The sequence below is a fragment of the Dysidea avara genome, chromosome 8 (genome assembly GCF_963678975.1).
Source record: "Dysidea avara chromosome 8, odDysAvar1.4, whole genome shotgun sequence".
NCBI lineage: Eukaryota > Metazoa > Porifera > Demospongiae > Dictyoceratida > Dysideidae > Dysidea > Dysidea avara.
In genome coordinates, this window is record NC_089279.1 from 32,150,750 (window position 1) to 32,167,498 (window position 16,749).

A 16,749-nucleotide genomic window follows, 5' to 3' on the forward strand; every position below is an offset into this window, starting at 1 on the left:
CTGATCTCTCTACAGGGAGATCTTATCTACAAGGTAACTTCTTCTAACTGATCTTTCTACAGGGCAATTTGCTTGTGGCAGAATTTTATACAGGGTGATTTCTTTGCAGCTGAACTCTCTACGTGGTGGTTTCTTTGTAGCTGAACTCTCACCAAAGTAATTTCTTCTATATAGCTGATCTCTCTACAGGGTGATTTGTTTGTAGCTGAACTCTCTACAAGGTAACTTCTTCTAGCTGATGTCTCTACAAAGTCACTAGTTTGTAGCTGAGCTCTCTACATGGTGGTTTCTTTGTAACTGAACTCTCTACAAGGTGACCTCTTCTAGCTGATCTTTCTACAGGGTGATTTGTTTGAAGCTGAACTCTCTACAAGGTAACTTCTTCTAGCTGATCTCTCCACAGGGAGATTTGTTTGTAGCTGAACTCTCTACATGATGGTTTCTTTGTAGCTGAACTCTCTACAAGGTAACTTCTTCTAGCTAATCTCTCTACAGGGAGATTTGTTTGTAGCTGAACTCTCTACATGATGGTTTCTTTGTAGCTGAACTCTCTGCAAGGTAACTTCTTCTATTGATCTCTCCACAGGACGATTTGTTTGTAGCTGAACTCTGTACATGGTGGTTTCTTTGTAGCTGAACTCTATACAAGGTGATTTTTTCTAGCTGAACTATCCATTTCCATAGTTGCATGAACTCCCTACAAGGTAACTTCTTCTAGCTGATCTCTCTACAGAGTGACTTGTGTGTAGCTGATCTCTATACATGTTTCTTGTTTCTAGCTGATCTCTTGAATTCTCTTCAGGGTGACTGCTCTATTAGGATGACTGCTCTATTAGGATGACTGCTCTATTAGAGTATCTCGATCTCGCACTTGCTGCACCAAGTTGGATTTCGTGTTATAACTACGTGGCTTTAAGTCTGATTCTTCTACACCATTGATGAGCCTTTCTAAGATGATTACTCCATCTGTACAACGATTTTCAAAGCATTACCCCAAGCGGTTTATCTGGTAGGCGTGGCAAGCAGTCGTTATTTTTATTAGCTAATCTCGATTGCGTAATTGTTACACACTGTTGTTTTTTTCGTTGTATCTTCCTGTTTTTTAGCTCGATTTCTTTCAAACCACAAAAGGTTTGAGGTTCAATAGTTAACCTATTCACTCACCGATTTTCAGCTTCTTCCCATACGCGGTTTACCCTGTAGGCGTGACAACATATTGGTGTTAATTTTCGTGAATAATCGCTCATAACTCTTTGCCTGTTTATCGTATTCCAGCCAAAGTTGGTACCGAGATGCGCCTTTATATCCCCCTTCTGTGTGCCAAATTTCAAGGCAATCGGATATGGCGTTCGAGTTTTATAGCAATTTTTGTAAGTGTGCGACAAGAAAAAGAAAAATAAGAAGAAGAAAAAAAACGAAGAAACTGAGCCAATTGTTGAAGTCGCATATCTCGGGAACGCGCGAAGCGATTTCGCTCAAATTTGGAATGTGGAGTGCTGCAGTTGGAGGGAATGTCCACAGCAAAAATCGTCTTGTTTCATCAAGGAAGCACAGAGCTACGGAGGTGCGAAAATTGCGTTTTCTTTCTTCCTGTCAATATACTCACGGGTGTTACGCGCCGGCTTCTTGGGCCGCACGACACACTACCGTGTGTCTTGATCACTTGCCGTGGTTGTGATGATGGAATTTATGACAGTAGCTTATCTTCTGGAGCAGTGGTTGGTATCACAATTGGATGCATATGCTTGCGGTCAGTTTGTGGGTTTGTTGTTTTGTTAGTTATTTTGTTGTGTCTATGTGAGATACTTATATATATGATGGTGGAACAATCCAGCCTATATATACATCATCACTCAACAACGATGTCCAGGAATGGTAACAACCAGAGTGACTTGTACTACAGTCCCATCAGGTCCCCCACCACCTCCTCCTTACACTCCAACCCAACCCACTAATGATCAGTGGCGGATCCAGGGGGGTTTCATTGGTTTCCACGGAAACCCCCTTTGAAAAATGATTGCGTAACAATTAAATGTTTTAATTATCGCGGCGTGCGTCTCGATCGAGATACTGTAATTAGAGCAGTCACAGTAGCTACTAAAGTAGTGTGTAGGAAGTTTTTAATATATTTTATGTACTATTACTAGGCTGTGACCTTTTTTTTTTTTTTTTTTTTTTTTGGTCTCACCTTACCAAACCAGACGATGTAGTGCAAACGTTTGCGTATCTCATGTCAATATATATCTCCACCTTCTAAACTGGAAACCCCCTTTATAAATTCCTAGATCCGCCACTGATGATTATACTCCAGTTCTACCAAGAGGTTATCAACCAGTTGCTACTGATGACTACACTACTACACCAACTGCTCCATCTAGTGATGTACCATCAGAACCACCACCTGAATATACCCCTAGGGTATCTACTGATGATGTGCCTATATTAACTGTTCAGTGATTGTGTTGCTGTATTAATGTGTTCATTTGTGGTAGTTATGTTGAGAAATATGCACTCTGGACAGACAATTAACTTAAACTATGATATCTTTGGTGTGTAATTTTATTCATAGGTTGTACTTATTTAGAGTTTTAGTTTTTTAGCTATTTTTAGTAGGTCTAGAACTTTCTCCCTGTAGTACTATATAAACAGATGTGTGCTTGTAAAATTTAGTGCAGTTACTTGAATTATTTTGTGTTGTTTAAACTTTTGAGCCATCCGCTAGCGCTACATGCTAACAGGTTATGGGCCCAGTCCTAGTTGAGTATTAGTTTGAAGTAGAGAGACATTTCCTGGTATTATTTGAACTGTTTTACCTACTTCGTTACTATGGCTGAGTCTAAGATTGCTACTGCTGTTGTTCCATTAAATGGCACCAACTATCCCACCTGGAAGATACAGTGTACGATGGCTCCTATGAAAGAAGGCTTGTGGAAAATAGTAACTGGAGAAGAAGTTGCACCTACTGCTGGGCAATGCTGCAGAACAATCAAAATTTGCTGCAAGAAGAGATAGAGCTCTGGCTAATATTGTTTTGTCTGTGGATACTTCGCTCCTGTATCTCATAAGTGATCCAACTGATCCTGTTGTTGTTTGGGGAAAGTTAGCAGGACAATTTGAGAAGAAAACTTGGACAACAAGACTTGACCTACGCCGCAAACTTCACTCCCTTCAATTGAAGGATGGAGAATCAGCACAGTCACATATAAAAGTTATGACTGAACTGTTTGACTCACTTTCTGTTGCTGGAGAAACTATTTCAGAGGAGGATCATGTTGTGTACCTCCTTGCAAGCCTGCCAGAGTCTTACAATGTTTTGGTAACTGCACTCGAAGCAAATGAAGGTGTGCCAAAGTTTGAAGTTGTTACAGAACGTATTCTGCACCAAGAGAGAAAGTCAAAGGATAAACCTCCAACTGCAGATGGTGCATTCGCGTCACAGAAACATTTTAGAAAAAGACCAATGAGATGTAACCATTGTGGGTGACTGGGGCACATCAGAAAGTACTGCCGTGACCTAATTAAAGTAGAGAAGGAGCGTCAGAAGGAGAAAGATGAAAAGAAAAAGACTCACAAAGCAGCTCCAGTATCTGTACATGCCAAAAGTTCAGACAGTGAAAGTTCTGGATTGATTGCAAGCCATGCATTGTCAGCATTAAGCCAAAATGAGAAATGTGCCTGGATTGTTGACTCAGGAGCTACTTGTCACATGTGTCATGATAAAAAGAGTTTTACAGCCCTCTATCAAATAAAAGAACCAATAGATGTGGTTTTGGGAGATGGACATTCTCTCACAGCTACTGGAAGAGGGAAAGTGGTTTTAGAAGTGACATTACCAAATGGTGAGTCAAAGTCTTGTACATTACATGATGTTCTCTATGTGCCAAAACTTGCATATAATTTAATCAGTGTGACCAAAGCCTCTCAGACAGGCAAAGTGGTAAAGTTTACAAAGTCAGCTTGCTATATACTAGACAGAAACCACAAGATTGTTGCCAAGGCTGTCAAAGTAGGAAGTCTTTACCAACTTGACCACAAACCTAACCATGAAAGAGTCAATGTTGCTAAACTACCTGAAACAAAAGAAGATTTGTGGCACAAACGTTATGGTCACCTTGGTATGAGTAGCCTTTAAAAGTTAGCAAACAAAAATCTTGTTGATGGCTTTGATTTTAATTTGTCTCAAGACCTTACCTTTTGTGAAGCCTGTCCTCAAGGAAAACAGCACTGAAACAAGTTTACCCCCAGTAGCAGAAGGGCAGATCAGTTATTAGAGCTTGTTCACAGTGATGTGTGTGGGAAAATGAATGAGAAATCACTAGGTGGTGCGGAATATTTTCTGACATTTATTGATGATAAGACACGATATGTGTGGGTATATTGTCTACAGCGAAAAGACCAAATCTTTGAGAAATTTTGTGAATGGCAAGTAATGGTAGAGAGATTCACTGGTCAAAAGCTGAAAGCTATACGCACAGACAATGGAGGAGAATTTACCTCCACTGAGTTTGAAGCACACCTATGAGCAGAAGGAGTAAAACATGAGCTTACAATACCAAAAAACCCAGAACAAAATGGTGTGGCTGAACTTATGAACAGAACCCTTGTTGAGACTGTTAGGTCAATGCTGTCTTGTGCCAACTTACCACACAAATTCTGGGGTGAAGCTCTCTCAACTGCAGCTTATCTGCGTAACCGAAGCCCTACCAAAGCAGTAAAAGGGATGACCCCATATGAGGCCTGGACTGGGGAAAAACCCAAAGTTGATCACTTGAGAATTTTTGGGTGCCAAGCTTTTGTACATGTTCCTAAAGATGAGAGAAAGAAACTAGATTCAAAATCTAGGAAGTGTGTTCTGATGGGTTATGGCACTACTACTAAAGGTTATAGGTTGTATGATCCACTTAAGAAAAAGGTAGTGTTTAGTCGAGATGTTATTTTCAATGAACAGAAATGTGGTCTTGAAGATTCAATTCAACATGAGCCAAAGAAATATGTGTGTCTAGAGTACTCAGACGAGCCAACAGATACTACCACTTCATCTGAACCTCCACTGCTGAAACGTTCTGAGTGTGAAAGAAAACAGACTGAATTCTATGGACAATGATGCAATGTGACAGATTTCAAGGAGCCCAAATCAGTTAGTGAGGCACAAACAAACCAGAAGTGGCTTGATGCCATGGAAAATGAAATTGGGTCTCTTCATAACAACAATGTATGGGAACTTGTAGAATTACCAGAAGATCGAAAGGCAGTGGGAAGCAAATGGGTGTTTAAAGTGAAGACAAATGCTGATGGCTCTATTGAGAGATGCAAGGCTCGTCTAGTTGCTCACGGGTATTCTCAACAAGAAGGGCTCGACTATGATGAAACTTTTAGCCCAGTAGTAAGATCTGAATCTGTTCGCTCTGTAATTGCTCTTGCCGCCATGAATAATTTGAGATTGCACCAGATGGATATCGCCACTGCATTCCTCCATGGTGACCTACAAGAGGAAGTATATATGAAGCAACCTGAGGGTTTTGTGGCACAAGGTCAAGAAAATCTAGTTTGTCGACTGAAGAAAAGTATTTACGGACTCAAACAATCTCCTCGGTGTTGGAACCAAGCACTTGATGCACAGCTGAAAGAATTTGGTTTCAAACAGAGTTCCAATGATCCCTGTATTTATGTTTCCACAACCAACAGTTTGCTTTTCTTAGCAGTTTATGTTGATGACATTGTTCTGGCTGGAAAAGCACAACAAACAATTGCAAAAGTAGGGACCCGCCGATTATGCTGGCATAATAATGAGCATAACAGGTGCCTGAAAGCATTGAGCATAATGCTAGCATAATAGGCAGAACACTTGTGCATTACCATAAATTCTTGCTTATCAAAATATATATCATAGAAAAAGATCGATATACTCTAATAGAACAGTCAGAAAATAATAGACAGCTGACTGTTCTATTAGAGTATATCGATCTTTTCCGTGACTTGGATTTTGACAAGCAGGGATTTAGAGTCTATGCTTCAGCAACTTACTGTTTTCCCATAAAGTGCAAATTTACTAGAAAAACATGAGAACTGAGGTATAAATATTGAGCATAATTTGAGCATAATAGGTAAATATTGAGCATTAATTTAAGCATAATAGGCAAAATTTTGAGCAGTGCAGCATAGCATAATAGGTAAAATAATGAGCATAATCGGCGGGTCCCTATGCAAAAGTCAAAGCTGATTTTGGAAAACATTTTCGAGTGATAGACATGGGAGAACTCCACTATTTTCTTGGAGTAAATGTGAAGCAAAATTTTGAAGCTGGCAAGATTTGGATTGGTCAACCATCCTATGTTCAGAATGTCTTGGAGAAATTTGGACTACAAAACTGTAAACCTGCTGCTACTCCAGTGGCCACAGGAACAAAGCTGTTGAAAGCTACTGAAGATTCAGAACTGTTTGACACTACCTTGTATCAATCTGCCGTGGGTATGTTGCTGTATCTTTCAGGATGGACCAGACCAGACATCACATTTGCTGTCAGTAATGTTGCCAGATTCTGCTCCAAGCCAACCAAAGAACATTGGGTGGCAGTTAAGCGTATTCTGAAGTATCTGAAGGGCACAATCAATTATGGACTAATGTATTCAAATAATGATGAAAATGACGATACAATAATTGGATACTCAGATGCTGATTGGGCTGGTGATGCAAATGATCGAAAATCTACCTCAGGCTACCTGTTTATGGTGAGTGGAGCACCAGTAAGCTGGAAGAGCAAGAAGCAAACTTGTGTTGCTCTGTCTACAGCTGAAGCTGAGTATGTTGCACTAGCTTATGCAACACAGGAAATCACTTGGCTAAGAGAACTATTCAAAGATCTCCACAATGAATAAACTAAGCCAACTGTTATTCATGAAGACAATCAAGCAGCCATACGAATAGCAGAGTCACCACAATACCACAGTAAGACCAAGCACATTGATATCAAGTATCACTACGTTTGTGAAAAAGTGGTAGACAGCACTATCAAACTGAGCTATTGTCCAACAAATGAGATGTTAGCTGATATGATGACTAAAGGACTGTCTAAGGACAAGTTAAAATACTTAAGGAAAATGACTGCATGGAGTTATTGAAATGTCTGCCTGTGAGTGAGAAGGAGTGTTGAGAAATATGCACTCTGGACAGACAATTAACTTAAACTATGATATCTTTGGTGTGTAATTTTATTCATAGGTTGTACTTATTTAGAGTTTTAGTTTTTTAGTAGGTCTAGAACTTTCTCCCTGTTAGTACTATATAAACAGATGTGTGCTTGTAAAATTTAGTGCAGTTACTTGAATTATTTTGTGTTGTTTAAACTTTTGAGCCATCCGCTAGCGCTACATGCTAACAAGTTACACATTAGTGAATTGTAATTACTAATTTGTGTGTGTGTGTGTGTGTGTGGGGGGGGGGGGGAAGGTGTATCGTTTATTCAAATATTTGTAGTAATTCTCTAGAGTGTGGTGTACCCTTGTTTGTGTAATGCTGCAACAATTAAACGTATTGTTGATTTGTGTGGTAACTTAGAGAGAATTTTCATAATATTGCCATGGATTTTTATAGGTGAGAATGTCCCATTCAAAAACAGTATAGCCCTGCGCGAGCCGCTAATTAAACAATGCGTCAGAAAAATTTTAACTCCCACCAGCCCATGTGACGTAATTTGTTTGTGCTCTTGTTTGATCAGTGATCGTGGCGTACGTGACTGGTGGAGACAGTTAGACCAAACTTGTATCCGTGTTCCTTTCTAGCTACTGACTTCGTCACCCTGAGGAGTTATGAAAACCGGCTTTCAGTTGGTGACTATTTTCGCTTTCACTTCTTCCGTCTTAGCAGGTATTTTGTAGATGAAATGTATGATAGATATAGTTAAAGCGCGTGACTCTTCCATGTTTACCGGCGGTCAGGGTTTACTATGTCCCTCCACTTGCGTAGTTGGCCGGAGGATCGCGCACAGATCGCGCACCCTAGTACCGGTAAGGCCCCTATTCGGTGATTATTAGTTTCTCATCCACCGCCCGCATCCTTCTTAAGCTACCGCGTGGTAAGCTATTTACTCTGTGTATGCTCAGAAGAACACGTGATGCCAAACTCTTAGAATTTTTTGTTGATGAACGCTACAACGCGCTATATATTGCCAGGAGAACTGCTGTTTTCCTTAGCAAATTGCTGCAGTGCCAGTTGCAATCGTGTTCTATCGACTTCGCTTTCAGTTGACTGTCGAAAAACAGTTGGCGATCACCAAAAGTAGAATCAGCTGGTGAAGGAAATGTTTGTAGTAAGAAAGAAAGACAATTTGGACAAGGTCTGTACATCAGTGTGAAAATAATGGCATAATGGTAATACCCTCCCGCCTGCATCAATAATTAGAAAGGCTGGATGAGAAACTAATAATCACCAAATAGGGGCCTAAAGGCAAACCCTGTATACCCGATCAATGCATTAACATGCAGTACTAATTATTGTGCTGTACTGTGTCTTGGTGTTGTTGTAATGTGTGTGTTTTTGTTGTTGTATTTATTCCTTGCCAGGGCCTGGCAGAAAAATTTGGATCCCCCTATTTTGGTCCCCCTATTTTGGTCCCCCTCCCCGCCCAAATATATCGAAATATTTGGACCCCCGGAATAAAAATGTTTGAAACATGGATTCCCTCTGAAATATTTTATCCCCCCTACAAAATTTATTAGTAATATCATTTGCATGCATTCAAAGGGGGGTCTAAATATTTCAGCTGAAATATTCGATCCCCCTACCTGTTGCTACAGTACCACAGTCTATATACAGAAAAGTGACAAGTATAAAGTATCTAACTATACTTCAGGCAAGCTAGTGTTCACCACAGAGTTGAGGCTCAGCTACAGGGAAGCAGGATTCTCCTGTGTATATAGTCATAAAAATGACAAGGTGAATACAAAATGCTATAGCTAAGCCTATACCATACACAAAGCATAGTTGAGTACAAAAAAAACTAAATAATTCAGTACATAAAGAGAATATATTTATTTATTTTACACAAAGAGTAATTACACAAGTACAAATACAGCTGAGACTTCAATACATTACGGTTAGACAAAGAAACTACCAACGTACACAATTCCAAAAGAACACACTATTTACAAAAAGAGAAATCTATAACAATTAAGCGATGCCTGCTTACAACAGATAGTAAGTGAATGTGATCTGCCTGATAGCGACAGAAAACAGAATAAAATATTTTTCAAAATCTAAGCACTGCTGTTGGTTCAAAATGTTATGGACAGATAGGATGATGTAATAATGTGTAACATTTGAACTGACTTGTGTACCACACACATTGCTGATGTAATAATACACGAATATATTATATTATGACATCACTTAGTTAATTTCCTGTATTTATAAAGTCTTGCTATTATGTTGTGTATTATTCAGTCTGGCATATTAATGTTATTAGTTGCTTGAGTGTTAGCTATTGACAACATTATACTAACTACTACAATGGTAAAAAAAATAAATAAATAAATTGCGATGAGATATGAGGGAAGGCGAATGTAAGTTAGACTGAGAGTAACAATGGTGTCCAATGAAATTAAGGGTAGCCCGGAACAATTAAATTGATCACCACATAATTGAACTGATTCTAATTGCTTAATACTCTGTTGGGTGTGAGGATTCCATGCTTGACAGGCATACTACTACAAAATGAAAAAAAGATTTAATGGAAAATAAATCTTTGGATGCATGTGACCAAACAGGACCACAACATAAAGGACCTGTGTTGGCAGGTGTGGTTACAAAATAATAATTTAGCCAACATCAGTAAAATACAGTTATTATAATAAGTATGGTTGGCTGAGTCCACCCACTCTTTGTATAACTGAGCTACGAAAATTCTTTCAGAAGATGAAATCTATTAATCTATTACAGGCAGCATCATTCAACATCTTCCTAACAAACAACATGGAAGATGCTGTTAATTCAGCAGATTTTTCACGGAGACTGGCTGGTAGTGGCCAAGCAATGTACAGTAATTTTGAGTAATTTCAATTGTCTAATAGTAGCATATTGTACTTTGCGTGGGTTTGAGTACTAGAGAAAATTGCTCCGAGCCATACGACCAGGAAGTGCAATATAGCTACATAACATTTTCATAGTGAATAAAATCTGGGTGATAGCATGTTGTTAGTATGGATATTGCTGAAGGTGCTTCAGTAGCTAGCTCAGAAGTTCTGTAGGTCTGCATATAGCTATACTTCAACTAATGAAAATTAGCAAACAATTTAATGAGTTTTGCAGCTAGAACATGCAGTACCTTATTGTGATGGTAAGTGTATCTCTGCTGACTTGTTACAGCTACACATATACCAAATGTAGAGTGACACAAGGGTGAAGTTTTATGCTGCTAGTTTCCTACTATAGGGTATTGTCTACTGTAATACCTGTAGTGATTATGTTTTTATAACAGAGTACCTTTTCCTTATAATATGAATGCATGTAACATGAAACGTTATTCGTGATAGTGATGTCAGTTAATGTTTTCTACTTTGTTGTGAATAGCCTGTAGATGTACCAGTAATAGTCGATTATTCTCACAAAAATTTGTAATATGCTATGACTATTATTTTCTTCTTGAGCTCTGCACAGTGCAACAAATAGTAATAATATAATAACAAGACCACGTGATACTAAACTTCTGTACATGTCTCAGGATGGACATGTAGGATTGGTGGTATATATGGGAAATTCTTAGGATGTTCATTTGTCCTATTTGGAACAAAAGGACGTTTAGGATTAAGATGAATTGGTAGTATAGTTGTACACATGAGATAGTGCTTAGGATTTCCATCCTGTCCTATGTGTTCATTCTATTATTATTATTATTATTATGAATACTATTGAACAGGTTGTGATAACCTACGGATTGAAGGTGGTAGCCACACAGGCAGATTAGAATGTCAACTGAGTGACGGAACATGGGGTACTGTGTGTTTATCAGGATTTGACACAAATGCTGCTAATGCAGCATGTGAACAGTTGGGATACTATCGCAGTGCTACTTATACATCAATGTATAGGTGATAATATATTTGTACAAATAGATATATTATGTTGTGTTGTCATACAGTGTATATTGTCATAGTATTGTATTGCTATGGTTTTGTGGTCCAGCTATTTTTGCATAATATCAAGGGTTCATAATATTAGTATAGGAGAGAGTATCCAACTGTCCATATAGCATGTAAAAACACTATGAGTCAAGTCCCCCTTTGATCAAATTAATACCTTCACTGGTGATTGAGAACTGTTGATTGGTTTTACCAGCATTAATAAGGCCAAGCCTTTATTCTTTGAACAGACTTAGGTGTTACTTAACTTAGAGTGGTTCCCTGAATGTAATCCAGTTTGATACTCTCCCACACTTTATACTGTATATCGTGGTTTGGACTTTCTTGTCCAACAAATACACCCAAAACATCCCCGCCATTCCTTTCAGCAGTATTGATTAGGCATAGCCAAGCCCATAGACATCTTCAGAGCAACGTTAACCCTTCCAACAAATTTCTGTGAAATTAAACTTTCTATTTAGTGTAAGCAATCGATTATTGGCCCTGCTGTATGCCAACCTATGGGATTCTTGATATACACAAACTTTTTATACCCAGTGATAGGTAATTTAATACTTTAGGCGTCCACAACATAATAGCTCCCCAGGCAGTGGCATTCTTCAGTAGCATCCGGCCAAAGACAGTGGTGTATAGCATCAATTCTTGACAGTTGATGTTGTGTATCGTCCACTCGTTAACTTGTGTACATCAGTTATTGTCCGATTTGAGATATTTCACTTGGCATTCCCACACAATTCAAAACTAAATCTTGCCAATAGTACAAAATAGTCTACCAGTACTGATTGTGATTCCACCAAAATTTCAAGTAATTATGTCTTATGTGCAATTTTTTGAAATACACTTATATCAATTTCTAATAAAACAAACACTTCAGTATTTAATACTTTGCTTCCTGCCATACAGCAATGTAACCAATGACGTATAAGCTCTTTGTTCTTAACCAACCACTTCTCTCCGCTGTGTATGGGATTCTTATCTACTATGTGCACCTTGTTCCTGAGCAGTATAACGTATCTTCAACATTTGACAGCATGTGACAAGCCTCCAGACATCTAAACACCAAGTGTACTGTAGTTGATGGTGCCTAAAAGTGAGTATATTTTATATTACAAACACTCTTCCAGCTTACCATTGCTTTTGTATTAAATTCTCCTGTTGTTTAGATAGTCTTATAAGACTTCACTTTGGTTCACCCAGCTTTCTGAGCTATTTCCTCCTATGTATCTTCATGCTCATCACTTCCAACTACCACAGCAAGTCCTTTCGTTTTCTTTGCCCACATAAATTATCCGCAGTGGCTGTCTCTCTACAGCCACTAATCCATCATGGTTAAAATTACCTTCAACAGTACAAAGACACGAATTCCAAGTTCTTTCAGTGGTGATTTTCTCAAAAAATGGAAGGGTGATTATTTGGGCAGCAGAATCAACCCTTTTGAATAACTGACGTCTGTCTCTTCTTAGGTCTAATGTCGTGTGTAAGGCTCAATGTGCACTACTGCAACAACCAAAACAACACGGATAAGTTACGCTACTAATACCATTTTCATGCCACGAATAACAGACTAGTGCATACAAAATAAGTCATAAACAAACCTTTCATCATTCACTAACAGTACAACATGATAGAAGTTGATTTAAACTGCTTAGATAGCAAAACAAACCAGCATGAGGCAGCTTAGTGTACCAGAATTCCGTGTTTGATATATAATGATAATAGATGTGAAGTTGGTCGATAATAGACATCGATCGATAATTAATACCTATGCTAACAGAATTTTATGCTGACTAACTAATGCCTCCAGCCTAGCAAAACTCGACAATGGATCAGGCTATGGGTTTGATTTCTTCACCATTCGATGTCACCTTGTCTGAAGACATGCCCTCAGTATATACAATACATGCATGATGGACTTCCCTTTATCCTCCATTGTGTCCTAGTTCTTTTTGCTGATAACACAAGGTGTCGATTCGCAATAGCACAATACGGCTTTTGATGTTAACTAGCATTTATCGCCCATATATTTCCCATAGTGACTGAATTGATTCCAGAGATACTTCAATCGTACAGTTCTTCGTTTGTAATGCTGTGTAATGGGCGGAAACAAAGCATAGTGGCCACCTAACTAATTCATTGTTGGAGCACACATTCAGACACAGATTAATTTTATGACATGCCTGGTGCCATTCTTTCTTTTGGTGCAGTATTTGCAGGTTCAGTAGTCATAATTATGTTGTTAAAAAGTAAAATCAAACAAGTAGAATGAAAATTAGAAATTTAAAGTTGGATTAGGGATCAAAGAAAAGTAGTGAAAAAAGGGAATTGTTAAAAAGTAGTGAAACAAAAGAGGTTCTCTGGATGTTTAATCCCTAACCATGACTGAATTCATGATTAATGTATCTACAGGTATAGGCAACCTCTCTTGTTTCACTACTTTTTAGTCATTCCCCTGTTTCACTACTTTTTTTCTTTGATCCCTAATCCAGCTTAAAATTCGAATTTTTTGTTCTATGTACTTGTGTTATGTACTCTTGATATAATTGTGCAATGGTAATAAATTATGATGATGCTAAGCAGATGTATTTCACAATGTACTAATTTTATTATCACACAGGTATGATATATATTCTTCACAACCTCCAATTGCTATTTGCAATACTAGCTGTAATGCATATGAGGAGTTCAGTTCCTGTTACACACAGTCCCGCAGTTACTATGCTAGTTGTTACTGCAATTATATTATCACTATCTCTTGTTATTATGATTATAATTATAATACTTACAATCAGTATGATTATGATGATGATGATGATGATGATGATGATGATGATGATGATGATGATGATGATGATGATGATGATGATGATGATGATGATGATGATGATGATGATGATGATGATGATGATGATGATGATGATGATGATGATGATGATGATGATAATACTTACAATCAGTATGATTATGATTATGATGATGATGATGATGACAGTAGCGGTATCTCATCTGTTGGAGCAATAATTGGTACCACAATTGGGGGCTTGTCTGTTTGTGGAATTGTTGTGTTGCTGGTTATTTTACGTATCTTGGTGAGACATTCCCGCACTCGACAACGGAACTATCAGACCTATATTATTACTCAGCAACGACGTCCAAGAATATTAATAGCCAGAGTGACTCGTACTACTACAGTACCATCAGGTCCCCCACCACCTCCTCCTTACACTCCAACCCAACCCACTAATGATTATACTCCAGTTCCACCAAGAGGTTATCAACCAGTTGCTACTGATGACTACACTACTATACCAACTGCTCCATCTAGTGATGTACCATCAGAACCACCACCTGAATATATTCCTACAGCTGATGATGTGCCACTGCTTTCTCAGGATACTGTATAATGACTATAAGCATTATCCGTAGACAATGTGCATTTTATATTATCTACACAGTTTAGGTAGCTGACATTGTGTCCAGCACATTATGTATGATCAACTTCTGTATTGTAGCCACATTTCACCTATAGGTAGAGCTATCTCTGCATGTGTGTTATATGGTTTTCAGTCAACATTGTAGTCACTTGCACATACATCTATGAAGGCAGTTTTATGGAAGAAATGATGACAATCTTGTGTACGTCTACTACATTGTAAACAAACTCATGTGACATGCATACCATTGGGCTACAAGAATTATACACAGTAGGAGAATAAGATGGTGTATAGGTTTAATTGATTTGAGACTAGCTTTCCTGAGTAATGGCTTGATTAAAACTTTTCTTTGGTGTAGACTGTATGGAAGTTGAAAGAGGTCACGTGAACACTGAATCAATCATTGGAAATGGACTTGTATTCTATTATTTTAAGGCACCTGTACCTTAAAAGATGGAATTATTGGCAAGTTAGCAATAACACTGCCTCAGTTATTCTGGCTCAGTGAAAGCAGTTTAGAAATATAATACGTATTTATGAGTGCCCAAGCACCCATCCCTGTAATGAGACTTGTGACTTGTCAAATTGATGTCAACGGCAGCTGCTACAGCTGGTATAAGAAATAAAATAATGCAAATAAAGGAATTCTGGCACAGGAGTACACTATGTTTGGAACCTAGCTACTTGACATGGTCTACTTGACATAATCACTGGTTTTGCAATGAGGTGGTCTTGTTCATGTGGTCATGAAATACATCTTTAACCATTTGACATGATCACTAATGAGGTGGTCTTATTAATTTAGTCATGGAGTATGCCATGTTTGAAATTTTAAATCATGTTACATGTAAAGGACATTGTACAGATTGGGTCACAAGAAGCCATTAATTTATATAGATGTGACCTTAAATGGGGTTTCCACTGATTGTTCTAGAGTAGTTAGTACTGACTGCTTTATTAGAGTATTTTGATCTTTTAAACTTAGGATTATGATGTAAAAGTAATAACTATTGTTTTACTGGGATAAAGGTTTAAAACATGTCTTTTTTTGATAGAGGATACCTGACTTTGGAATCCTAAACTCTTGATTATTTAATGTTTCAAGTAATGTGTAAAATGAAACTGGATATCATAAGAGCTTAATATACCCTTAGTGTTGCGTGCAGCTGTGCACTTTTTGTAACTTGAGAAGTATGATTATAAGTGGTGAACCTGTACATATTGTACCTAAGAAACAAAATGATGTCAGACACATCTTACTAAAGTCATGTCTGAACATGCACTTTGACTATCAATTATGCAGCTGATCAATACTGCCATACTGTTGTAAAGGAAAACTGAAGATGCTTTATAACTAATAACTCCCCCTATAACAGTAGGCACAGCACTTTGTGCAGTTCATTAAAAATTGTCTTTATTATGCTATAAGACTGTACAATGCTCTAACTTTATGTATAATGGCATTATTGACACAATTTACCCTAGACTACAGAAGCAGTGCAACATCTTTGTCATGGCTTAATGGTAGCAATAGACTACTGGTAGCCATCTGGAGCTATATAATCTCTTTCCTGCACTTGTGTGTTTTCACAGAAGTTTAGATACACAACAGGTTCTCACAAGGGAAACTAGTATGACAGTAATTCAAGGATAAAAATTTAATAACCACACAACCTTATTACTCTAACAACTTTTGGATTTGTAATGCTTACAAAAGGGTGGATTGAGAAGCAGAGGGTCACAAACTTTAAGTGGCTAGGGAGAAATGTTTTGTAGCCATGATGTTGTATGCTTGACTTTACAATAAGATATGTCGTCATTGTATTTGAGTGAACTATATGTAACTACATATGGCAGTGACATTCTTTGTAATATTATTCTTTTCCGCAGTTATTGACAAACTAGTGAAAAGGAATGTGTTTGTATGGGCCAGATTTAGTACGTTATATTAGAGTAGTTAACTGCACTATTCGCATAGTTGACTGTTCTATTAGAGTATTTTGATTTCTCCCACTGAATGCTAGAAGAATTCCTTTGCTTTCTATCTTTTTCACTGGCTATGGTTTAATTCATGCAGTTTCTACTAGTTACCTAGTTAGTACATAATAAAACTTTTGAGGGGTGTTTTGCATTCTAGGTACCCCCTAAATTTGTACCACATAGCAACTGACTCCTATTCAAATACT

The 16,749-nt window shown here is 37.9% G+C and overlaps 2 protein-coding genes across 2 annotated transcripts; both read left to right on the forward strand.

The window, feature by feature from the left end:
- The first annotated feature begins 6,248 nt into the window (after window positions 1-6,248).
- On the forward strand, window positions 6,249-6,875 carry LOC136264939 (uncharacterized). Its single transcript, XM_066059706.1, has one exon. It carries the CDS (start codon window positions 6,249-6,251, stop codon window positions 6,873-6,875), a length of 627 nt encoding a protein of 208 aa, XP_065915778.1.
- Window positions 6,876-7,686: 811 nt separating this feature from the next.
- On the forward strand, window positions 7,687-14,774 carry LOC136263379 (uncharacterized). The gene is made up of 3 exons (XM_066057889.1): window positions 7,687-7,863; window positions 10,910-11,081; window positions 13,747-14,774. Exons 1-3 carry the CDS (start codon window positions 7,806-7,808, stop codon window positions 14,531-14,533), a joined length of 1,017 nt encoding a protein of 338 aa, XP_065913961.1. The 5' UTR covers window positions 7,687-7,805; the 3' UTR covers window positions 14,534-14,774.
- Window positions 14,775-16,749: the final 1,975 nt, after the last annotated feature.

Excerpts from the sequence above, each read along its gene's own strand:
- LOC136264939 (XM_066059706.1), top strand. The coding sequence starts at position 6,249 with ATGGGAGAACTCCACTATTTTCTTGGAGTAAATGTGAAGCAAAATTTT.
- LOC136263379 (XM_066057889.1), top strand. The coding sequence starts at position 7,806 with ATGAAAACCGGCTTTCAGTTGGTGACTATTTTCGCTTTCACTTCTTCC. Across the intron at positions 7,864-10,909 it reads CACTTCTTCCGTCTTAGCAG|GTTGTGATAACCTACGGATT; the intron begins GTATTTTGTAGA and ends ACTATTGAACAG. Across the intron at positions 11,082-13,746 it reads ACTTATACATCAATGTATAG|GTATGATATATATTCTTCAC; the intron begins GTGATAATATAT and ends ATTATCACACAG.